General features: G+C 44.8%; 1 protein-coding gene and 1 long non-coding RNA gene across 2 annotated transcripts in view; one reads left to right on the forward strand and one right to left on the reverse strand.

The window, feature by feature from the left end:
• Positions 1-1904: 1904 nt before the first annotated feature.
• Positions 1905-3116, reverse strand: LOC130605552 (uncharacterized). The gene is made up of 2 exons (XR_008973739.1): positions 2978-3116; positions 1905-2097 (listed from the first exon to the last, which is right to left on the reverse strand). It is a non-coding gene; the product is annotated as an uncharacterized LOC130605552 (long non-coding RNA).
• FBXW4 (F-box and WD repeat domain containing 4) overlaps positions 2725-24155 on the forward strand; it is a 62512-nt gene continuing 41081 nt past the window's right edge. Inside the window, 6 exon segments of the mRNA XM_057421117.1 lie at positions 2725-2925; positions 2928-3111; positions 15715-15810; positions 18590-18775; positions 19942-20074; positions 22601-22695. Of these exon segments, the coding sequence (XP_057277100.1) occupies positions 2793-2925; positions 2928-3111; positions 15715-15810; positions 18590-18775; positions 19942-20074; positions 22601-22695 (827 nt within the window). The 5' untranslated portion in view covers positions 2725-2792.

Here is a 24155-nt window from a genome sequence, read left to right on the forward strand (position 1 = left end):
TCTTAGTCAGGTATTTCACAGTTGTTTATACCTTGTTTATACAAATTGGAGAGCCCTAAGGCCCCACTTCTACAAACGCACTTGCCCACACCTTAGTCCTAGTGTTCCAGAGGATCACCCTCTATGTGTTACTTTGCACCTAAGTTCCTTCTGGACTACACCAAGGAGTTGCCTTGGTAAAGTGGCACAGTCATAGTCTGGAAACTGGTGTACACTGGAATATGGGAATCACACACTGCAGCACAACACACGCTATGCAGACGTTGGCTCTGTAGAGTAGCAGAGCCTAAGACCAGAAGGAACTCCTTTGATTGTCTTAGTCTGATATCCTAAATTAGGATTCACCAGGTCAATTCCTGGTTTAAGATTTAGCATTGTGGTCTTGCTAGGCTCTCCCTCTAAGGGAAAAAATTCCCAACAAACCAACAAAAAGGCTGGTATTGTTTGTTTTTAATCCAGTAATGGTGAATCTACCATAAATCTTGATAAACTGTTTCAACAGTTAATTTTCTTCACTACAAAAGCATGCTTTATTTATGAATTTGTTTCCCATCGCCTTCTGTCAAGAGATGTTATCTCTTTGTCTGCTAAACAGAAGATCCTGGTATTACCAGATTTTTCTTCCTGTTTCAGTGCTCATAAGGTATGATCACCTCACACCTTAACCTTCTCTTTAGAAAGCTAAACAGACTGAGCACTTTGGGTCTCACTATAAAACATGTTTGACAGTCCTGTAATCATTCTTACCACTCTTCTTTGAAACCCCTCTAGTTTTTCAACATCCTTCTTGAAATGTTGGCTGGACAAATTATTTCCAAAGCAGTCACAACAGAGTCAAAACCAGAGGTGAAAGGACCTCCTGGCTCTTGTTTGTTTCCCAGGACAGCACTAGCCCTTTGGTCACAGCACTGCAGAAGGAGCTCACGTTCAGCTGATTATTCATCTTAATGAAGTCTTTACGGAATTGCAGCTTTGCAGGATAGAGTTACGTCCTTTCAGGGTGACCTACATTCTTTGTTCCTAGATGTGAGCCTTTACATTTGGCTTGACTGAAATACATATGATTTGATTATGCTTAAACTTAACATAGGGTTATGCAGCCACAAGCATCCTTTGCCTCTCGCCCCATGCTTTGTGCCTTCTACAAAGCTTTGTTAATAATGATTTCTGATTTTTTTTTCAGGTTGCTAGTAAGAATATGTGTATTTTTAAATGCTAGTGTAGGGTCCATAAGCTGTCTCCGTGGGATTCTACTAGAGAAAGACCAACTTGGTAATAAATCTGTCTTTACAGTAACAACTGAAGATGGAGAAGTTATTCACATTTTAATAATTTAATGTTTCAGAAATTGCTGAAGTCTATTACAAAAGAGTTTAATGTCATCAAAAAGATATTAATACAAAACTGCATTCACAACAAGTTTCCATAATCTCATGTTAAGCAAAATTTGTTATATTACCTCTCTTTCAGCTGGCTACTTAAGTTGTGTACCAGATGTGCTGTTACTTCACCTGAGCTCAAATTTAGGTTGAGAAATTTTTAATTACTTGGGCCACCTGATTCACTCATCATAAATGCTGATAGAGCATTTGCTGCCTTCTGGAACTTCCCTGACTTCCAGGGTGTATTGAAACTTGGTGTAAATGGGCCACAGCTCCTCAGACAGCAGTTTTGAATCTCTCAAACATGAAGCTTCCCCAGTTGGTGATTTTTATGAATATTTGAGTGCTTGAGATTACATAGACAAGATGACCTTCTGGAAAGGATGCAAGTACTGTCTAAAGGCCTGTATGCTATGGTAACCTCATTATATACTCAGATTTATTTTCCTACTTCACTGCGCAAAAGCAGATGCAGACTGCGGTGGGTAAGTGATACCTGTTCAAAGCATTCTAAGCAGATGATGAACTTATAATTTATCTATTTTTTTAATTTTGAGGGAGAAATTTCCCCAAGCATTTCAAGCTTTTGTAGAGTGGAAAGTACTGTAAGAATGAACAACACAACAGTACTCATATTTTCCTGTTCCACTATCTGTGAAGGGCTACTTTGCCATTTTGGACCAGAATCCTTCTGCGTTGTCAGTACTCCAGGCTCCTGTGGATGGCAACAATGACTCAGTTATTATGAACTGTTCTTTGGGAGGCTGTGCTTGTATATATGTACCCAAACGTGTGAAGTGAGAGCACTTTTCAGATCCTGTCATAGGGAGCCCTGGAAAGCCGAACTGACTGTGTCAAAAGGTACCTGTGAAAAGACAGCCTTAAATCCACTGTAGCAGGGCCTGCCCTTACGTAGGGATACGTGGCCCAGGAATCTGGGAGTGTTTAAAACTGCTGTGCAGCACCAGATGACCCCTGCTGTCACTCTGTGGGTGACAGGCACTCCCGACTGCTTAAGGATAATTAATGAGCATTAATCACCCTGCAGTTCCCCTTCGCAGGAAGGGGTGTAGTGTCTACTAGGGTCGCTCCAGGTGGTGGAGCAGATGCTCTGGTTACCTGCGATCATCGTACTCACCATCGATTATTCACGTTACTAATGAACACGTGGATCAGGCGATGTTACTAATCCCAGCTCGGAAGAATACGGACCCGAGTGCCGGATGCTGTGGGGAGGACATTTGGGCAGGGAGAATCCCAGCGGCTCCCGTTAACGAATTAATTCTCTAACGAGGGTGGGCTCGGCAGCCCTGTGCCCCCTCCCGCCCCGGTAGCCGTCTCCTCCCCCGGAGGGGGGGAGTGACAGCAGCGGCTCCTGCCCCATGTGACTGGGGAGCGGCTGCCCCGTCCATGGCTTGGCCTCCCCCGGGCAGCAGCAGCTCCGGCTCCCGGGGAGGAGGGGCAGGAGCTGCTGCTCCATGGGGAGGAAGGGCAGCCCCCGATCCCCCCAGTCGGAGGGGGGATCCCGGGCCTCCTCCCCCTCCTCCCCGCTTTGGGCCTTACCCGAGGAGCTGCTGCTCCTCATCTGCTCCTACCTGGACGCGCAGGCCTTGGGCCGCCTGGGCCAAGTCTGCCGCCGCCTGTGCTTCCTCAGTAGCCGCGATCTCCTCTGGAGGCGCATAGCCCGTGGCTGCCTCAACTCCGGCTTCACCCAGCTCGGCACCGACCTGTAAGCGCGGCCTTCCCGGCGGAAGGGCGGGGGGAGGCGGCCGCGGCGGCTGGGAAAGGCCGAGGGTCTTGCGGCCTAGTTGGTTGCTAAGGGGCGTTCTGCGCTCCTGGCGTAGTCGCTACGAGGGACTCCCCGCCGCCGTGAGAGGGCGGAGGGAAGGGGAAGCTATTCTCGAAACGCGGCTGCGCTGTCGTTAGTCTGCGCTAAGAGGGGAGGCGAAGGCAGAGGAAGGGGTCGTGGCGCCGGGCCCGCGGTGGGTGCCGCCCCTGGGAGGGGAAGGGACCATGTGTGGTGGGCCCTGACCCCGGCCCTGCCCTGGAGGCTTGAGGGGTTTGTGGGGAGGTGCTGCTTGTTCCCGCAAGGAAGCGGGCGAGGATGGCGGGTGTTTTCTGGGCCCCTAAAGCACCAAGCCCGTGAGTGGCCCGTCAACTACTGGGGCCTGAGGCCTGTTTAGATCGTCTCTGTCTCCCAAACTTCTAACAAGACACTCGGGGGTGAGGGGCTTCAAGCTGGGGCAGTTGGGAGCACGAGGAGATAGAGGGAGCTGTCATGTGCTATCGGGGTGACTACTGTGTGGCCATGCACCCTCCCTGTTTCTGAGCAGTGGTCCTTGCCATGCGGTTGAAGACACCTCAGGGAAGAAGCTGCAAGGGAGCAAGGCCTGCACTGGTGCTTTGGGTAAAGGCTTTAGAGTGGGCTTATGTATGTTACTAGGCACAAGAGCCTTCGTGGTAGGGGGCCCCAGGCACACATTTCTTAGATTCTGTTCATGGAGCAGCTTGCAGGTGTAACTGGTGATGGCTGTTGTAGAGAAGGAGACTCTCAGGCTCTTTGTGGCTTCTGGGTCTTAAAGGCTTGTGGGTAGGGATTGTTACTTGCTTTTTCCCCAGTTCAACAGCACATCACGGGTTGAGAATATGTGTGAGCCCTCTTGGCTTTGCTGTGTGTGACACCAGCATCTTTCTAGATGAAATAGTTTTGGGGCTTGAGCCTTGGCAGTGGTTGATAAGACCCAGGGATTGCTTTCCTTTCTCAAAATTGCCAGTTTATGAAACGCCACTCGGAGGCAGCCACACAATGTGAGCTTTCCTTGATACTTAGAGGATACTGAGAAGTTGTTTATGTTTGAAGCACATATGAATCCCTTCCTATGGTTTCCCTTTAGCTGCTAGCCCAACGTCTTATTTGTCATCCAGTGATTCAGTATTGTTTCCGTAAATACTACGTTGACATGAATTGAAAGATGGGATGTCAGGTTTTGAGCTCTATTTTGCTGTGTCATATTATTATCTCATTAATGGCACAGACTTTAGAGAAATAATTATGGCTTCTGCTAGCAGGACTTTGGTTGTGCTGGAAATCCTTGTGTTGGGTTTTCAGGCCAATTCCGTCTTCACAGCTTGAAAGTTAAGAACAGATTCCTTGGAAGTCAGCAAGAATGAGTGCTGCAGAATGGCTGTGCACTGGACTCTGTCTACTGTGATATATGATTTTGTCTCCTGAGGAAATGAAGTTCTGTATTTTTCATTAAGAATAAGGTGATACTATGCTACTTAAGTTGCAGGAGGGATCAGGTGTACAGCAGAGCAGGTGCAGCATGTATAAGGACCACCACTTCCCCCTGCAGAGGAATGCAGGTCTATAAACAGCTACAGAAGAGGTTTGCTAGGTCAGAGGGTTTAAGTGAAGGGGAGGCTGCTTGAGTATCATAAGCTCCCAGGGATTTCAATGCTGTTAGGTTTGCTATGAACAGGGTTGGGTTTTTTTAGTAATTCTAGGATGTGCTTTTATGCTGGGTCCTATTTTCAAGTTTTCTTTAAACACCTCTAGTACTGAGTGCTGCTTTTAGTATTGGTCAGCACTGCCCTGGTCCTAGGGAGTTCAGTCATGGGTAACTCACAGAGTACTATTACAAGCTGGTTATGCAGGAACCTTGAGATATATCTGGAGGATGAATCCTTCAATTACTTTTAACTTCTTGGAAGGCTCAGATGATCTTCAGTTCTTTGAAATGGCATGCCAGATCTTATTAAGAGTGCCTGAAAATCAAGCACTTGCATTCCCTGTGTGGAGTTGCAGCATCTGGGGGCAGTTGCAGGAGTTCTGCTCCAGCAGTGTAGGCAGTTCTGGCAACAGATAAAAGACAAAGGCATATTGCTGTATCTTTGGGGTCTGAATAGCTGTACATCTCCAGAAGAACCAGCATGAATGCATGTGTTGAGTTGTGGTACCGTTGTAAAATTTCTGCTTACCTGAAGAAGAGTTTAGTCTTTGTGGCAGCTTGAAGGTTTTAAATAACCCTGTCGCTTCTATACCACTTGCTCCTCATGCGTATCTCCAAGATCAAGAGCAGTCTTCAAGATTTCTGCTCTTGTAACTGAGATTTGTAGAGAGAGGTTATGTTTTATTTGACTAGCAAATACGGGTTGGGGAGGGACTGAAGTAAGCTTCTGGGCATGCAGTTTTTCTTCATAGTAATTCTAAGTAGGAACTTGTCAGATTGCTCACTGGAGGTTAGATTTGAGCTGAGTAGGAATTTAAGCTAAAATATCTCAGGGTAAACAGAATGGTGATGAAGATGATGGATAGCTGGACCTTCTTGATAACTGTGCTTTCTTAGTGATACGGCATAAATCTTGAGTTTGTCAAGATTGGCTTTGACTTGCTCAAGAGCTGAAGCTTCTGTTGCATATTCTGGATAACGTTGCATGAGGTGAACACTGTTTTTTCCTTTTAGGAGTTTTTTGTGCAATACTGTCCGCAGTTGAGAAAGCAACGGCTGGAACCGTTTATGGTAAATGTACTTAATGAAGTAGCATGCATGGTTCTAACATTAGATCTTAAACTGATGGTCCCTGGGAGGCTGGCAGAAGTTAAAAACTAGCCTAGGGAGTATTCACTGTTTAAAACAAAAAACCCCCATCTCAGAATAGTTTGATCATTTCTGCTGTTAAATGGCTTCTGATAAGCCATCTGCTAATGCTTTGTAAATAGAGATAAATTTGAGCCTGGAGTGTAAGATAGCTGTGAAACTTATCCCCCCACCCCCACTTCTCCATTTTTTTAAAGGGTGATTAACTTGAAAATGACACCATTCCTTTAAAATGTTGCTTCTATTAGGTGTATCTTCATATAATTGTAGTGAGAAGATGGGAGGGAACAGGCTTTACCTTGTATGTGAAACAACTGTTTGCACAGTCAGCTTGCTTATAAAACTTTTTATGCTGAAATGGAGTGGAAAATTTATTACTGTTTGCAAGCCCCTGTGAGCAGCATGGAAAAGAGAAATTGTAGTATACCTGAAATGATTTGATTTTGGTTTTTAAAATTACCTATTTCTCATCCTGACTATGTACCTTTAAATATTGCCAGTTTGGTAATCTCGGGACACAGGTTTAAATAATTTTAAATGGAGTTGCTAATGTTGTCAAAGGAAGATGTGGACTTAATCCCAGACCCTGGCTGTTATGCTGAAAAAACATATTCACAACATTGGCGATCTTTCATATTTGCCCTTTCTGGTAGATTCAGCTAATAGGGAGCTGCAGATGCAAGCAAAGTTAAGTATTTAAGGTATTGATTTAACTGGGCACTTGCAGAAGAGGAAAGAAATCGGATTTGATCAATGTTTCCATATGCTTCATTCCTTTGGGGGGGGATCACTAGGTTCACATGAGTGTCAATTACTGTATGTGAGGGACAGCAGAGCCTGACTTGGAAGGGTTCTTAAAGCACATTCTTAGAGTTAAAAATGTGCTGTTTCTTCTTTGAATCAGCAATAAGTATATGCTTAATAGGATGCTGTGTCACTATTATGGAAGTATAGAGTGGGTTTAGATGGATGTGGTTCTTGGCACTTGTCCTACAAGTCTCTGTATGTCAGGCTGCCACTTTTTCTGTATAGTCATGTTTATTTAATGTATTGTTAATTTAATTTAATTCCTGTACTGCAACAAGACTTTGTTATGGGGATGGTAAAAAGATAGTCCCTATGCTGAAGATTTTTTGCTTCACTTGGTTGTAAGAGCAGCTGAAGCAAAGAGTTGAGCCCCATCTTTGTGACATAAGGTGAAAGGAGCTTTCTTGTTCCAAAAATGCATGGCAGCATATCACAGAGAAGTTAAGGCTTAAAAGTGCCTTCTGCAGCTAAACTGCAGCTGAGCAGTAGCATAAAGGCTTTGGGGTTTTTGGTGAGTATAGTGATATTACAGTTGTGTCTGGTAGCCTGTGTCTATTTTGCCAGCTGTTGTACAGGCCCAGCAAGAGCAGTCTCTACTTGCTGCCTAAATAGCCGGGGTAAACAAGGGTTGGGAGGGGAAAAAGAGGCAGAGAGATGTCAACAAGCTGCCCTCTGTGCAGCAGGTCAGTGTCAGAGCCAGGAATAGCAGAGGGTGCTTTAAGTCTTCATGCAGTGCCTGCCTGCTGGACCACCTTGGACTGAAGAAATCGGAGAGGCAAAGAGCTCATTGCAAGGTGGTTCTTTATTTAAAGCATGGAAGAAAGGAATAAGGTTGCAGCTGGCCTAAACTTATTTCCCCTTAGTTACAAAGGAATTTTAGAGGTCAACTTAAAAGTTGCAGCCTAAATAGCCTGGCAGTATGCTCTTTGTAATATATTAATAGCTGTTGTCAAAATAGAGAAATGTTTCACTGGATGTCTTCTCTCTCTGTCTCCTGTCCTGCCTTGCCCACTAGGAACGTGGTATATTTTCCAGTTGAGAGAAACAGATTCATTAACTTACGAATTTATCATCTTTGAGTATTTAAGAGCTTGTGCAAGCAATTCCGTGAGTTAATAAAAGCTGTATTTTCTCCAGATCTTGGAAAAATATATACACCTGCAGGAGCAGGAAATGGCCAATCTATGCAAGTCAAATCCTAATGCAAACTGCAGCAATCACAAGAGACCTCTGCCTCCAGTGCTGGCGGGGGAGGGAGTGTGAATGCCTGTAAAGCTGCTTCAGTTTCCTTCATCTTTTAAAACTTGTTTTACCAAGGTTTCATTACTTCATCAGAAATGGAGTAGGCAATGAACTGGTGCAGATGATGCAAAGGGGAATACTCTGGGGAGGATATTGCAATAACAGCAAAATCCTGGAAGAGGGCACACAGCTATTGCTTTGTGCTGGAAAAGTCAGTGGTTTTTAGAAACTCCCATAACGTTTGTTCCTATTCTGTCTTCAGCTGTTAGTTCTGGGCAGGTCAGATCTGCCAGGACACCTCCCTAGTATTGAAACTACTGCTCCTTGTTCTGGGAATGTGAATTTTTTTGTGGGAGTTTCTTAAAGCCTGCCTACCTTTCCCTGAAAATCTTAACGAGTTCAAAGTGGAGGAAGAATTTTATCTAGTTCAGGGCTTAAAAAATGTGTGTTGTGCTTGCTGCTGTTATCCCTGTAACATGTGTAAGTGAGCTAGCTGTGGATTATTTCATTCTATCCAAGTACTACCCTGACAGTCTGCTCTTTCAAATGAGAGTATATGTGACAACCATTGAGCACCTGCAGATTTCCTCAGGTCTTCCCAGGGCCATGCCTTTTTGGAAGCAGCCCAGATTTCATCTCCAAAAAGCCTACATAAGTTCCTGTTAGAGGCCAAACCCTGCCTGGAGTTTCCAGCCGTGATCCCATCACAACCACTTGTAGGGGAGAAGGCATTTGATGGCAGAATGGTCTGGATAAGCCTTGGTGATGATGTTTTTTTGGGAAGCCTATGTGAAGGCGTGTATGTCTGCATGTACAGATTTTTTTTCCGTATCTGTGATTCTGATTAGAGTTTTTGGCTTCCTTATGCAGCTGAATCGTTCACCAGAGCTTGAGGTGTAGAGGTAAATCTGCACAGACTGGTGACATCTAACTGAGTGTAGACGCACTAGAGGAGGCAAGAAACAGCAAGAGAAGTCTGCAGAGTTGTTTGAACCCATGTCAGATAGGAAGGAGGGGAGCACAGGAGGCAGACTGAACCTGGCAGTAGGCTAAGTATGGGTCACGTGCTAAAGGAATTCAGGTGGAATTTTTGTTGTGGAAGAGCCGTTTTGAAAGCTGGCTGACTTGTTGAGGACAGCAACAGGAGCTCCTGACAGAAATAGCTTTTCCCTCTCGGCTGTCTGTTGGTGGCCTGTGACTTGTAACTGCACTGAGACCATGCCACTCAACAGGTGTGTCCCCATTACACAAATAAGTGCAGTTGGTCCCTGCCTTAGCCATCCCTGCCACAGGGCCAAGGTTGAAACTGGGGCTTAGCTACTGTGACCTATTTGCTCCTCTCTATGATCTTTCCAGTCAGGCCTGAGGCAGACTGGTGACAGCTTTTATGCACACAGCAGATTTTGTCCACAGAAGAGATTCGGTCTCAGCAGGTCTCTGCAGATTTGCATTTCCAGATGAGCTCTTCTTAAAATGCAGCAAAACGTGAAGGACTTTGATGGGTTAGGATGCCCCATGCAGCTGGGAAAATACACAGTATGGCATGTTGGTGTTATCTTGTGTAACATGGTATGTGTTGTTGCAGGCAGCATTGTTTTGGCACATGCTGAAATTGTAGATGGCTAGTAGAAATCTCCCTAGTATGTGGTAAAGCACAGAAGCTCTTGCAGTTGCAGAAATAGCATTTCTGGTGGCGAAGGACTTTGGCTTGGGAGGGAATCAGTGAAGGCAAAAGCTGTTGGAAGTGAAGCTTTAGGATGAGATGTGCTTTGTCTCTGGCTGAGTGATTCTTTCATTGCTTTCTTCTGGGGCCTAGGCCAACAACTGCCATGGTGGCTGAGGTCACCTGGGTCAGTGGTGCTGTGGGGGGATAGTCCCAGTCTCTCACTTCAGCAGCTGGGAAGTGGGCTCCAGAAGGAATATTACATTTCTTTTAGTAACTCTGCCAAGAAAGAGAGGAAATCCATAATTTGAGCAAAATACTTTTAACTTTTCTTGTAGGGTGGGGTGAGGTAGGAAGGGGGAAATGAAAAATCCTTTATGATGGGTTGCTTGGGATGGCTTTTATCCTGGAACATTCTCTCAGGCTGAAAGAAATGTTCAGCTTCTCTTTCTTAATGTAGCAAAGTCTTTGTAAAGGGAGCTTCCATCAGGAGTGTCTGCAGTTGGAAGCATTTGTTATCTCAGGTCATGTATTGCACTGCATGATTTGGGGTCCTGGTAGAATGCTTTGGGGTTAATTAGCTAGCAAAAAAGATAGCCTTGCTCTGATAAACTTTAAGAACATTTTCATAGACTCATAGAATGGTTTGAGGTGGAAGGGATCTTAAAGATCTTCTAGTTCCAGCTGTGGTGCCATGGGCAGGGGCACCTTCCACTAGACCAGGTTGCTCAAAGCCATGTCCAGCCTGGCCTTGAACAGTGCTGGGGATGGGGCAGGCACAGCTTCTTCAGGCAACCTGTTGCACTGTCTCGCCACCCTCACAGTGGGTGGTGGATTTCTTCCTAATATCAGATCTAAATCTACCCTCTTTCAGTTTAGAACCATCCTCCTTGTGCTATCACTACCTGCCTTTGTAAGAAGTCCTCACCGACTTTCTTGTAGGTTTCTGTTATGTACTGGAAAGCTGCTCTAAGGTCTCCCTGGAGCCTTCTCTTCTCCTGTCTGAACAAGCCCAACTCTCTTAGCCTGTTTTCATAGGAGAGGTGCTCCAGCTCTTTTATAGTCTTCACTGCCCTCCTCTGGACTTGCTCCAACAGGTCCATGCCCTTTTTATGTTGGGGCCCCAGGGCTGGATGCATTATTCCAGGTGGGGTCTCATGAAAGATGAGTAGAGGGGAAGAATAACCTCTCTTGACCAGCTGGTCACACTCATTTTGATGCAGCTCAGTATATGCTTGGCTTTCTGGGCTGTAGGTGTACATTGATGGGTCATGTTGAGCTCCTCATCAACCAACACTCCCAAGTCTTTCTCCTCAGGTCTGCTCTCAGTCCATTCTCTGCCTAGTCTGTAGTTGTGTCTGGGATTGTCCTGATCCAGGTGCAAGACCTTGCACTTGGCCTTGTTGAACTTCATGAGGTTTGCATGGGCCCACCTCTCAAGCCTGTCAAGAGCCCTCTGAATTGCATCTGTACCATCCAGTGTCACCTCCATCACACAGCTCAGTGTCATTGACAAACTTGCTGAGGGTGCACTCAATCCTGCTGTCCATGTCACTGACAAAGATGTTGAACATTGCTGGTCCCAGTACTGACTCCTGGGGAACACCACTCGTCACCAGTCTCCACTTGGACATCAAGCTGTTAACCACAACTCTTTGACCATCCAGCCAATTCTTTATCTACCAAGTGGTTCATCCATCAAATCCGTGTCTCTCCAATTTAGAGACAAAGATGTCATGTGGGACAGTGTCAAATGCTCTGCACAAGTTCAGGTAGATGATGTCTGTCACTCTTCCCTTACCCATCAGTTCTGTAACCCCATTGTAGAAGGCCACCAAATTTGTCAGTCATGATTATCCTTAGTGAAGTCACATTGGCTGTCACCAACCACCTCTTTATTTTTCCTGTACTTAGCATAGTTTCCAGGAGGATCTGTTCTATGATCATGCTGTTCACTGAGGTGAGACTGACCGGCCTGTCGTTACCTGGGTCTTCCTTTTTTCCCTTTCTAGAAATGGGGATTATGTTTCCCGTTTCCAGTCAGTGGGAACTTCACGAGACTGCCATGACTTCTGAAATAGGATGGATAGTGGATTTTGCTTGAATTTCATTGAGTTTTTACATTCAGTTTTTGCTGTTTTTTTCATCCTTTGTTTCTTGCCGTCTTTCTAGGATGTTGGGCTGTACTTCAGTTGCCCCCTGATGCAGGACTCTGTAGGTCCTGGTAAAATAGCAGTCCTTCCTCAGTGAGTCAGCTTTCAGCAGTCTTGAAGTTCACTGTTGGATGGCTTCTCTATGAACATGAATGCCAAGATCTTGATTTCAGTGTACTTAAGCATGTACTGAATTTTAAGTGTGTGGCTTTGTATTTTGCTGGATTGCGTAGTAAGAAAGGTCAAGATATTAATTGACTGGTGGATAGTGGTCCCTCCACGGTATTGTACAAAACATTTGTGTTCATAAGGTAATTTTATCTCCTGACTCTTTGAATGTTTAATCCAGTTGCTGAAGTGAGAGATACTCAATTAAGTCAACCACTTGGTGCGGATGTGTGATGTCTGCTGATTATCTCAGGTCATCATGGAACAATTCTTAAAGATTTACATGTATAGAAAATGGGTTGATCATGATTGAAGCAAAACAGTCTTTGCAGGGGAGAAAAGGGTCTTTTTTATCAAATGATTAAGTTTATATGGTGATGCAGTTTTTGACTCTAATATTTGAGTACTGCTCAGGTGCATTGCAGTGATGTTCACCTTGTTGATGTATTCTGGGAGTTGTTCTGGGAGATGCTGTTTAGGAAACAAATCAAATTGTATCTTGGCACTTGATTCCATCACTGGGCTTGATTTAACTTCTCTTCTGCTATAGGGGATCAAATGTCTCTGACGGAAACGTGAAAATCATTGCAGTTCAGCCTCTGCTGCCCTGATATTAGTAAAGGGGAAGGACGCATCCGTCCAATTTCTACATTCCCTTTCTCATGGCCTCCATATGTTCTGTCCCCTTTCTTGCCTCTATTGTGAATAAATAAAATGTCTGAGAAATAAAGGATGGATGTTTCTAAGACATGTTTAAATTAGCTGGATCCAGAATTGCAGTATGGCAGAGGCAGGCTGGATGAATAATGTATCTTATTAACAGTAAAAGAAACAAAAAGACAAAACAAGCAAATAACCCTCCAAAAGCCCACCAGCCTTCCCTCATAGAGATCACAGAATGGTTTGGGTTGGAAGGGACCTTAGAGATCAGCTAGTTCCAACTTGCTGAAGTTGAAGGCCAGGGACACCTTCAACAAAACAAGGTTGCTCCAAGCCCCGTCCAACCTGGCCTTGAACATTGCCAGGGATGGGGCAGCCCCAGCTTCTCTGGGCACCCTGTGCCAGTGCCTCACCACCCTCACAGTAAAGAATTTCTACCTAATACCTGATCTAAATCTACCCTCTTCCAGTTTAGAACCATTCCTCCTTGTGCTATCACTTCATGTCCTTGTAGAAAGTCCCTCTCCTGATTTCTTGTAGGCCTCTGTTAGGTACTGGAAAACGGCTCTAAGGTCTCCACAGAGCTGCTCTTCCCCAAGCTGAAAAAGCCCAACTTTCTCAGCCTGTCATTGTAGCAGAGATGCTGCAGCTCATTATGTTCTTCATGACTTCCTCTGGACTCAATCCAACAGGTCCACAACCTCTGACGTTGGGAGCCCCGAGCTGAACGCAGTCAGCTATAGCTCTTCCCACCCAACCCTCGCCCTTTCCAGTCAGGAACTTTTGATTCATGTGAAAGGAAGAGGTGTCTGTTACAAGCGTAACTGCAGTAGTGAACTGGTACTCTGGGCCAAGCCACTGTGTGACTCTCTTCTGGAATTCCTCTTTCAGCAGCGGGAAGATCAAGACCTGCCCCCAGTTAGAAAAGTGACCAGCAGCGTAAGATGGAGGCTGCCTTTTTTGACCATAGATTCACCCTTCTTGGAGCCTTGGAAATTACATCTAGGTTTAGTAGGGTTTGTGCATTGAGCTCAGGATGTCTGGATGGGCTGGTATGGGTTAGGAGGGGGTTGTGGCATGAGTGTGTTTTCCATCACTGTGCAAGCTGGTGACTTAAAATCTGTACATGGTGAGAACTTCACTGAGGGTTGAGTGTGGGGAGGAGAAGCCTTTTGGAATAATGAATGGAATTGGATGTGGGCGGAGAGCCTGAGCTCTGCCTGGGAGAGTAATAAGTGAGGAGGAGAGGAGGCTGCTGGACCTGACCTGACATTTCAGTGGTGTGGGTTCGTCATCTCAGACCTCCTCATCTGGTCACATAAGCTCCTTCAAGTGCTACCTTTAAAAATAGGAATTCCTCTTCCTGCAGCCTAGGCTAACTCTATGGGTTTGTCTATTATTTTTTAGAAAGGGTTAGGAGAAATAAAGAGCTCATAGCTTCCTAAGTTCAGTTTTATTTGGTGTGGCTCTACTGATCATAAACTTATGTCACAAAGCTTTCTAGGGGACAAGAAGCTTTTTTATGTGTGGTTGCTGGTTTTGGTTAAAATGGGTCGCATGCTCAGGAATGCAGTCAAATTATAATGGTGACTAAGTGCTGGAAAGCATAGAAAAGGGGAGGGACGGGTGAGCAGAAAAAAAAGGAGCCTGAGGCTAGGGAAGGAAGGCTGGGAAAATGAGAATCTGGCCAGACCCCAGGGCCAGGTTAGAGATTCCTACACCCATTAACAGCCACAGGATATGTTTATTTACAGAGAGGTAATCTTTGTTTTAAAAATGACAGAGTGTCCCCAGATCCCACTTTTGGGAAGTGCGTTGAGGGCATAGTAGGGATAGGAGAAGGGAACTTGTTCTGATCAGGCACCAATACCCATCTCTCAACGATCTTCCCTTCATCCCTATACATCTGAGAACATTGGATCTTGAGAAATGAATGGAGGATAAACTTTTATAATCTAGTCAGTGGTTCACAACCCCTAGTTACAAAGCATAACTTCAAGAGTTTCTTCTTGTACTTTTCTGATCTTTCCTACCTAAGCAGCTCCACCAAAGATATTGAATAATGAAGTTTATGATATGAGAAAGATGGGAGTTAATGCTGTCTTTTCCCTCCCTCCCTCTTTAATCCACTCTGGATCGTGAAGGCAAGACAGATGTTGAACAGCTGCTTGAACTGAGTATGTTTATGTAGACTCTGAGACGTTGGTCCCAGGTCTTGGTGGTACCTACCTTTTGTCACCTCTTGAGTTGTGCTGATCTTGGCTTTCCCCAGCTTATCCCAATAACTTTGACTTGTATCCCAGCAACTGCTTATTAAAAGAGAGACTACAGTTCATGAGTTTGTCTGACTGTGAGTAAAGAATTTTCCAGCAGTGTGGTGGAATTCTCTATCCTTTGGTGAACTGCTGCAAAAGAAAGTCTATCTTCGGGCATGTGTGCATCAGGTGGTTGGTTATACAGATGAATGAATTTTATTTTTATTTTGAACATATCGTGATTTCTAATTCTTGTATCTGGCTATGTGATTGTCAGGCAGGTCAGGGTCTGGAGCAGTTTCTTTACTGGTCTTCTGTCTAGACACACTCTCCTGGCTTCTAGTTTCAATGTTCTGACTAGTGTTTCCTCCATCTGTTCGTGTGTGGTAGTGTCCATTTGTTAACTGGGTTAATTTAGTTTCTATTAGAAAAGTGATGTCCTTTTTCTCTGGTTGTTCTGGTAGCTTCCTTCCATGTTGTCTTGCTTTGATTACGTTTTGTGTCAACCTGTGTTGCATTTGGTGTACTAGATAGGTCTTAATCAGATTTAAGGCTTGTACACTAATGATCATCAGGGATGGCTTTCCATGCTGAAAAGCACCCACCCTTCTCAGTTTTCCTTTCTTGTCAACTCTTAGGAGTTTGCTTACTTTAGTGTGGCTCAGGCACCACCAGTGTTTGCCTGCTCATCATTTGTGGAACCTGTGACCAGCTTGAGTGCATTTGTTGTTCATACAGCATCAGTCCCAGTTGTTAATCTCATCTCTCTTCTTCTGTCTGCAGAGCGCCTGGCATTCCAGTGAAGGAAAGGGTGAAAGTATCTCAGAACTGGAGTCACGGACGGTGCCAGAGGGAGACAGTCCTGAAATGGAAATGCAAGCAAGTGGCTCCTTTGTCTTCTGCTTTGTTCTGTGTCAGCTGCTGTCGGGTCTTGGGTTTTTGTCTGTGCCCTGAAATGAGATGTTTCCTGCTCCTTGTAAGACTTTGTGGATCACAAGTGATGTTGCTGGCCTGTTTTGGGTGTTGCTATCTGGATGTGGCGTAAAAGGAGTTTCTGTCTTGCCCTAGAGATTCACTCTGAGAATTGAGAGTTACTTTCTTACTAAGAGCTTGAATTTGTCATTATTCTGATCTGTGCAGTTCTAGCTGGATTTAGCAATCTTTACTACAGGCTTTAAGCTGTTATGTTCCTATCTGTTGCTGTATGCCATGGCAGTTTTCTGTCCTGCTCTCACAATGAGCATACCTTGATCCCAAATGTGAACTTGTGTCCCCTCAAAATACTTGCTTTGTCTGCTGTGCTTTATCATGGCCCCTGATTTGGCTGTACAAATCTGAAATGCTAATTGCTGTTGTTCTACTTTATGCTTCCTCCTTCACAAAAAAAAAAGTGTATTTGACATTAGTGAGAGGAGATTGTTGTTAAATTCTTTCTTGCAAAGGTGTACTCAGCTTTCAAAGCAAAGCATAAGGTAGGTCCCTTGTCTGCACAGCACATCTACATTTTCAGCCTTCACATCATCAGACAGTAGATAAAATGAGCAAGACTGTGGTTTGTTAGCTGCTGAAGAACAGGGACCTTCTACTGAGCTTTTCATGCTTTTTGTGCTATGTAGATTGAAGTGGAGGATAATGTGCCACTGCTTGTCTAAAGTCCTGGGAACAACTGTAATGAGCAGAATGGGTTTTGGTGCAGGTTGTATACCTGCCTTTGAAGTGCTTGCAACCATCTGTGAAGACAGGCTCTGTGGATATTAGAGATCATTACTAAACCAGCTTCCCAAGTGAAAAAGCAAGGACTGATTTAATGAGGTCACCATCTGAATGGCATCCTCTAATTTTCATTTGTCCTGCTTCAAATTTGTTGCTTCTCCTTACGAAAAAGTCATAGAAAAAGGTAAAAAGCTAAACTGCAGCAGGAGGAGAGCCACAGAAACTGGCTGTAGCCTAAGTAAGCTGGATATTCACTTGCTTTTAGAGGACTGCGTAGGAGTGGAGGAAGGAAAAGGAAATCAAAGCTTGCCTAAACCCAGAGCTTCTGCTCCAGAGATGCCTTTTACTTTTTCCATGCTTATGATCAAGTCCCAGATGAACATTATAGCCTATGTTCAACTGCTTTATGTGACTAAAACCCTGTTATTGGAGATAAATGCAGGCGAGCAGGAGCCTTCTATTTGATAAGTAATCTTGTCCTCTTGCTTGTTTCTGGTTCTAAATTGTGATGTTATGTGGAGCGGCTATGTGTAATGACTCTTCTGACAAAGAAAACTGTGACCTCTGAGAATGAATGATCTGCAAAAAAGAGGGATACAGCTTTTTGAGAAGCTTCCCTGCTTTCAAAACAGTTTGTTCCTGAATAGTTTGAAAATTGAAAGACTGCTCTGTGGAAAGGCTCTGATTTTGCCCAAAGTTTGCATGGGTTATTGGTGCACTCAGCAATGTCTGCAGAGTGGAGGCAATTTTACACATCCATGCCCAATAGGACACAAGCCCCTTGTCTCTCTGGATATGGCAAGGCCAGATGCAGAAGGCATATTTGCTGATTCTCTGGTGCTTAAGAACAAAGTGCTCTCTGCTCAAATGTGTAGTATAGCCTGTTCTGTTTTCTGTATTTTGATTTTGTTTCAAGAATAAATAAACAAAACTTTGATGACAGACTTGATTCAGACATTGCTGGAGTGTCTCCTTCTTGGTCTCCCAGGAAGTGAAGCATTTCTTCCCCTTGTAATTTCAATCTTCAGAATACTTTGGAACAGCTCTTTTAGCAGTCCACTGCCCTTGGCATGGCACCTGTCTATAGGAACCTGCCACTGTCCCATAGACAGCATGGGGCAGAAAGGGTGTATGTGCTCTTCTGAAAGACAACAGAAATCAAGAGATTGCTCTGCAGTTGCTTTTGTTTGAGAGGTGGAAGAGGTGTGAATGTAGAAAAATACCTCCTCTACATGATGATCACAAAGTGCTTGGATAGCTTCAGACTTACCCTGCTGCTTTACATATCAGCATACAGTGAATGGAAGAGGTGAAAGACTTTCTGCTTCTAGGAAGATGTGTGTTATTTGATGTGACCTGCTCAGATGCATGTGAAATACTGGCAGCTTTGTGGTCTCTGCTGAGCATCAATAAATAATGTGCAGGATCAAGACTGACTGACTGCATGAGGAGCCTCATATCGAAGGCTGTGTTAGAAATGCTCAGCATAGCTCACAAATGCCTGATAGCATCATTTCTTAAAAAGTACAGGGCTTGTGAAGAGGGGTCAGGGAGCCTTAAGTATTTCCTATCAGAACTCAGTAGATTCTTGGCCATCTTCTCTTTCAGAGATTCCATGCTTCCTTTACTTCAGCTCTTGGTTAGAAAAATGCCAGCAATGTGATCTGCTTTGTATGTTGCTGGAGAAGCCTCACTTGTTGGCTGTGCTGCTATATTAAGCATGTGAGCAGCAGCTCCAACTTACCAGTTTTCATGAGCGGGCATTTGCTTTTGTTGATGTGTTTACATATGCAATCTTCTATTTCCTTCTCGTATCTTATTTGTGAAGTTGTTTTGTTGTCTTCTGCCTGCTTCTGTACCCCCTGTCCTGGTTTAAGCATGGATAGAGTTAATTTTTCTCCTAGTAGCTTCTTAGCTTTCTTCCCAACCTGCTATCTGTTTGCAGTTTGATGCCCTGGATAGAGCTGGATGGCGAGTACCTCTACTTGTCTCAAGCAGAGAATATCCAGGCCTACAGGCTCTGTCCCGATGGTACAGGTTTGCAGCGTCACCCTCAAGCTATCTTCTCTGGCCACCAGGAGGACGTATGTCGTTTTGTTCTTGTCAACTCTCACATCGTCAGTGGAGGGGGGTAAGTTGGGTGAATGAAGAAGCCCAAGGAGTGTGGCAGTGAAGTTGCAAAAGCTTTGTGTAACTCCAGCCCAGAGCAGAGAGGTCAATCTTGCTACAGTGTCCTCATACTTGGCTGTGTTCAACTGCTGCTGCTTCCTCTCATGATTTGGTTCTGTCCTGAAAAAGTTTCTACTACAGCAGTAGAGGAGCAGAGTGTTGTGCTGTTGATCTTATCAAGTGTCCTTTTCTCTTTTGAACTTGTGTATATATCCACAGGATTGTTGAATCAGGATTGACTGATCGGACAATCCCAGCTGATGTGCAGTTTTAATTTCTGTCCCTGTTAAGAGTCAGGGTAGCCCAACAGTGTTCTGTTATTTGCAGTTGCTGGTTAACTCGGGCCACAGTGGCGCATAGTGTACGTTTATTAGAAGTACTGGTATAATCGTGGAGAGGGGGAAGACTGCCAAGTATTCCAGCACACACACACACTTCTCCAAGTAATTTTGCATCTGACTAGCCTTTTTCAGTTACAGCAAATAACAGAACTGTTATTTACAAAGTTTTAGCTATTAATATACATGGCACTTAAGCACAGAATTCAGAGATTCAGGCATGGCTGTCTGCCCTGGATATCTTGAGACTCTCCCCTGTGAACTGTAGCCCAAAATTCAAGTGAAAACAAACACATGCATTTAAAATTCCGGTAACTGTATTGGTTGAAAAAAAAGTCTAAATACCTTTCTAGTTAATTCATAGCGCAATACCTTGCACGGCTGCTCTCAAATGAATGAAAAGCTGAGGCTTGGACATGGGTGAGAATGACCTCTCACTTTTTCCCTTACTCCAGTCATTGAGCATCCAGCCAGGATTCTGGCAAGCTCAAAGCAGTAGGAGGAGGAATGGCTGCGCTGCTAGTTTCTGCAGCTTAACACCAAGTGGAGGGTGGAAAGAGAGCCAGGAAAATTTTCATGTGTAGCAGATCAGCCTTTGACTGGCCAGATGTGAGATGGTAAGAGAACAGGTGATGTGTGAGGAGTGGAGGGTTAATAATGCTGCATGAATTTCAGCTCCTGTGAGAGATCAGTCCTGGTCTTTTTGTGGTACTCCTAAGCCCAATGGAAGGTGTATGTTCACGGGAGGTGCAGCTGATACAGACTCCCTTCCTGGGGATTTGTTTTTCAGAGATGGAAATATTGTCCTTCACAAGATCCATGGCTCCTACAGCATCAAGTTTTCTGCACATGAACAGGAGGTGAACTGTGTGGACTTCCAAGGTGGCCTCATTGTCAGCGGCTCCCGGGACAGAACAGCGAAGGTGAGCAGTGACATTCCAGCAGCTGCAGGTGCTGCCGCAGAGGTGACTTCAGAGGTCTTGTGCCATGAATGTTTAAGTGTCAGCAGAACCGTTGTGAGCCTTGTCTTGTGTGTCTGCAGGAGGAGTGCAGGGCATCTTGCTGAGGCTCAGGTCTCTGAAAAGATGCTTACTGTGCCAAGCTTTTAAGAAAGAGATTTGTCACTTCGTGACATCAGCTGCTGGTTTAAACTAGGAGGTGCAGAAGGCAGCAGCTGATGTTTTGCTTCTTTTGCTGTACATCTGTCTAACACTGCAGTGGAGATCCATGCAGGTAGTCTGAAATTTGTTGTATTTGTCTCAAGCACATCCTTGCTTTGTGATGCAGTTCTGCCTCACATGTTCTCTATTGTATATTCAGTCTCTTTAAAGGATAGCATGATGTCTTTTCCAAATCTGGGGGGTTGTGGTTTATTTATTTGTGGTTTGTGGTGGTGTGGTGGGTTTTATGATTATTATTATTAGTGCTTTGGGGTTTTTTATTGTTTGGGTTTGTTGTTTTTTTTTTTAATCATTCTTGGTTTGCAAACGAGGAGTGAAGTTAGACTATGACTACTGTTAGCTCCCATTTTTCTCTTCCAGCTGGCATCACTAATCCTATCACACAATTTTTGACTATCTATTTTTGAGGCAGGACCTTGTTGACTTTTGTCCTTCTGGATCTGGTTGGGAGTGTTCTATTCCTACATGGACCTGGGGAGTTTTTCTCCTGAGCTGTAACCAGCTCTGTTCTACTAGTTTAGGAAACTGTATGTAGGTGTCTTGTCCTTGTTCTGCTTGCATGGTGTAACATCTTCACAACCACTTGTTTCATTGTTGGAAGTGGTTGCTGTATGTTGAAAACTTTGGCTGTTGCCGATAGATACTCTTGGCCCCTGGTACATACTGTAGAGTATTAATGGAGGAATTCCTGTTATTCCTGTTTTGCAAAAGGGGAAGGTGAGGCAAAGAAAGACTTAAATGTCTCTTTCAAAGATTTGTAAGTGTGGTAGTGGGCAAGTCTCTGATGGGCTGCTGAGCATCATGACCCTATCTATTCTTGTTTTTCCCTCTGTATGGGTGTACTCCTGGGTAAAATCACTCCCAAGCAGAGCAGTGTTCAGATGCAGAGGGCACTGCTGGGGATGCTGCTTGTCTTTTGGGAGCAATGCCTTGATGCTGCTTTGTCTCACACTTAAGCAAGACTGCTTCACTATGTTCTGTGGAGCCTCTTTGCTGGGAGAGTGCCTTCTTGCTGCTTCCCTGGCAGCCAGAGGACAGACCTTCCCGACCTTGAGAACAAATTCCTGAAGGCCAGAGGGGAATTTAAGGCTGTTTTTCTTGGGGCTAGTGTGAGATCTTGCCCACCCAGTGCTTGCCACAGCATAGGCTCTAGGGATGCTCACTTCTTATTTTTTATCATCTCTTTTGTGGGCTGCCTTGTTTGCGTGAATGAAGCTCTTGGAGGGTGGAAGGGAATCCCTACCAGCCTTTTAAAGGGGCTCTAAGTGTCTAAACTATTGAGGGCTCTGCTGAGTGTTGATTAGGACTAAGCCCTGAAGAGCTGCTAATGTACATTCCTGTGTGATAGGCACCAGATAGTGTGCTCTGAGCAATATTTTTAACCTGTAGGAGATAGGGATGCCTTAAAAGAGTTAAGCTTTTCTGCTGCTTTTGCTGACACTAGGTGCTAAATTCCCCGCTGACAAGAATAGCCTGCAATCCTGGGCATTATCAACAAACAAACAAATAGGGCACTCCCAGCTTTGAAGTCTTGAAGTAAAACATTGGGGGTGGGATGCAGAGAACTGGGGGTCTCCAGCCCTGTGGGCCAAGAATGAAGGCAAGGTGGAGAAAATGAGGGCCACAAACAGAGGTCCCAGCAAGAATCTGGGGCTGTTTATTAGGACTTAGAAACAAAGGGGTGTGTGGTGAACTGGTGGAAGGGGATGTGCATGTATGCACTCATGGGGGAGGGAAGACACTCTCATATTGTCAGTGGCAAGGGGAGTCTGAAAATAGCCTGAGGTACACATAAGAAACTTGGTCGAAAGGGGGTGGGTTTATAGAAAACTTATTTTACACAGTAGTGAACGATTAATTTTATAGATAATATGAATGGAGATTTTTCAGGGCTGGTACAAAATCTTCCCACACTGTTCAATTGAACAGCAGCGATTTAAACTAATCCCACTTCTTGTTTATTTAACTACAGAAGATGATAAGTTGCTGTGGTGAGTGCTGCCCTAGAGAGCATGTGATGATAGGGGTGCTCACTCTGTTACCAGTGGGATGGAAGGTCATACTCATAAGCTGAATCTTTGTGTGACTTTTAAGTGCTTTTTTTCTGCAAGTAATTGAAGGCTTTGCTCCTCAGAAATAAATCATGGGAACTAGGGAGAGCATCTCAGGGAAGGTGAGTTTGGCAGCTTTTCCAGCACAACATTAAGTGTGCATCCTACCATCTGCACCTTCTGGGTGATGTGGCATAACATGCATCTCTTTCTTTAGGTTTGGTCCCTGTCCGCGGGCAGAGTTGGGCAGTGTCTACATACAGTGCAGACAGAGGATCGAGTCTGGTCCATTGCTATCAGCCCATTGTTAAGGTAACTGAGATCTCTTTATTCCCAATTTCCAACAGAGAGAAGTAGAGGATTTGGATAGGCTGTGTCCACACATCTCTCCAAGGAACCAGTGTGGTGCTTCCAGGGACTTGATTTGGGTGGAGGCGGATCAGGTGCTTGTGCCTGCAGTGGGAGCTCAGGGAGGACTATGTGGTCTTTGTTCCCCATAACAGTGGAGTGGTCCCCTCATAAAGAGGCTGTCAGAATGGCCCTAAGTTCCTGTTACTGTCTTAGGTGATACCTGTTTGTTCTTACTTGCAGAGCACCTCTCTGACTTGCTAATTAGAAGGAATGAATGAGATCCTCTTGACCTTTTCTGTGCTGAAAAGGTGCCAACTAGTGTTTCTATTCTCTGACAGAAGAGACGCCAACCATAAAGGTGCCCACCTGGGAGCCATGTGCAGTGGTTAGGGCTTGGTTTTCTTTGAGCATGTGGAACTGGGAAAGATTAAGTTGGAGTTCAGGGATGAAGTGTTCCAGCCTCTATTGCCTGTAGCCCTGTGCTTCTAGTATGGGCGTAATGCTACAACTACAACTTCTGCTGGTTGCTGCTCTAATGGAAGGTTTCTGTACGCCCAAGCTAAACTTCAGAGGCTTGTGCTCTTACAGTGCAGCTCCTCTGGCTTCTGGCATCTTTCTTGGATATTCTGCTTGGAGTTGTCCACAAATCATTTGTCCACAAATTTGTACCTACTAGTGTCTTCTACAGTGTTTTTCAAAGTGCTCCCATTCTTGAAGTGAAAATCTGAGAAACTTAAACTCTCACTGTTAAAATCTTACACTGGCAGCAGCAATCTGTCTCTTCAGTTCATGGTTAAGCTGGTCTTCTGCGTGCAACAGAGATTCTCCCTCATCCTTCCTCAAGGAAGAGGGGAGGAAGAGCTGCTGTTTCTGGCCATGTGCTGTCTGCAACTGATGAATTTTAGACTTGTGCAAAACCAAAGTACTTCCCACAACTGCTGTCCTCATTAGACTTCCAGGCTTGTTTTGCAGTCAGGAGAAACTTAGTGGTACAGGGCTAATGGCATTATCAGGGAAATGACCCTTGAGACCTGCTATGATTTTGCCATTCGCTTGTCCCATTGCTGTGATTGAGATAGTGTTTTTGAAGAAGTGCCATGTGCATTAATGCTGCTGCAAGTTGTTAGAAGCCCTCTGCTGTCTTCTGTGCTGCAAGGGCCCCTTTTCTAGCAGACAGGGTCTGGCTCTAGCACCATGGCTGGTTAAAGCCCAGTGGCATGCTGCTTCCTGCTCCTAAGTGATGACCTACTGAGGTGGCCTCTTGTCAGGACAGTGTTCCTCTCCCTGGTGTGCACGCTTGTGCCCACTCTCTGTCACAATATTTACCCACAGTCTCCTCGCCCCCCTTTTCCTTGATGCAGAGTGATAAATGGGAGGTGGTAGAGCACCTACCCCATGGACAAGTGGGCTTAAATTGTGCA

The sequence above is a fragment of the Pezoporus wallicus genome, unplaced genomic scaffold (genome assembly GCF_028554395.1).
Source record: "Pezoporus wallicus isolate ANWC-B61680 ecotype Strahan unplaced genomic scaffold, APGP_CSIRO_Pwel_v1 contig_3365, whole genome shotgun sequence".
Taxonomy (NCBI): Eukaryota; Metazoa; Chordata; class Aves; order Psittaciformes; family Psittacidae; genus Pezoporus; species Pezoporus wallicus.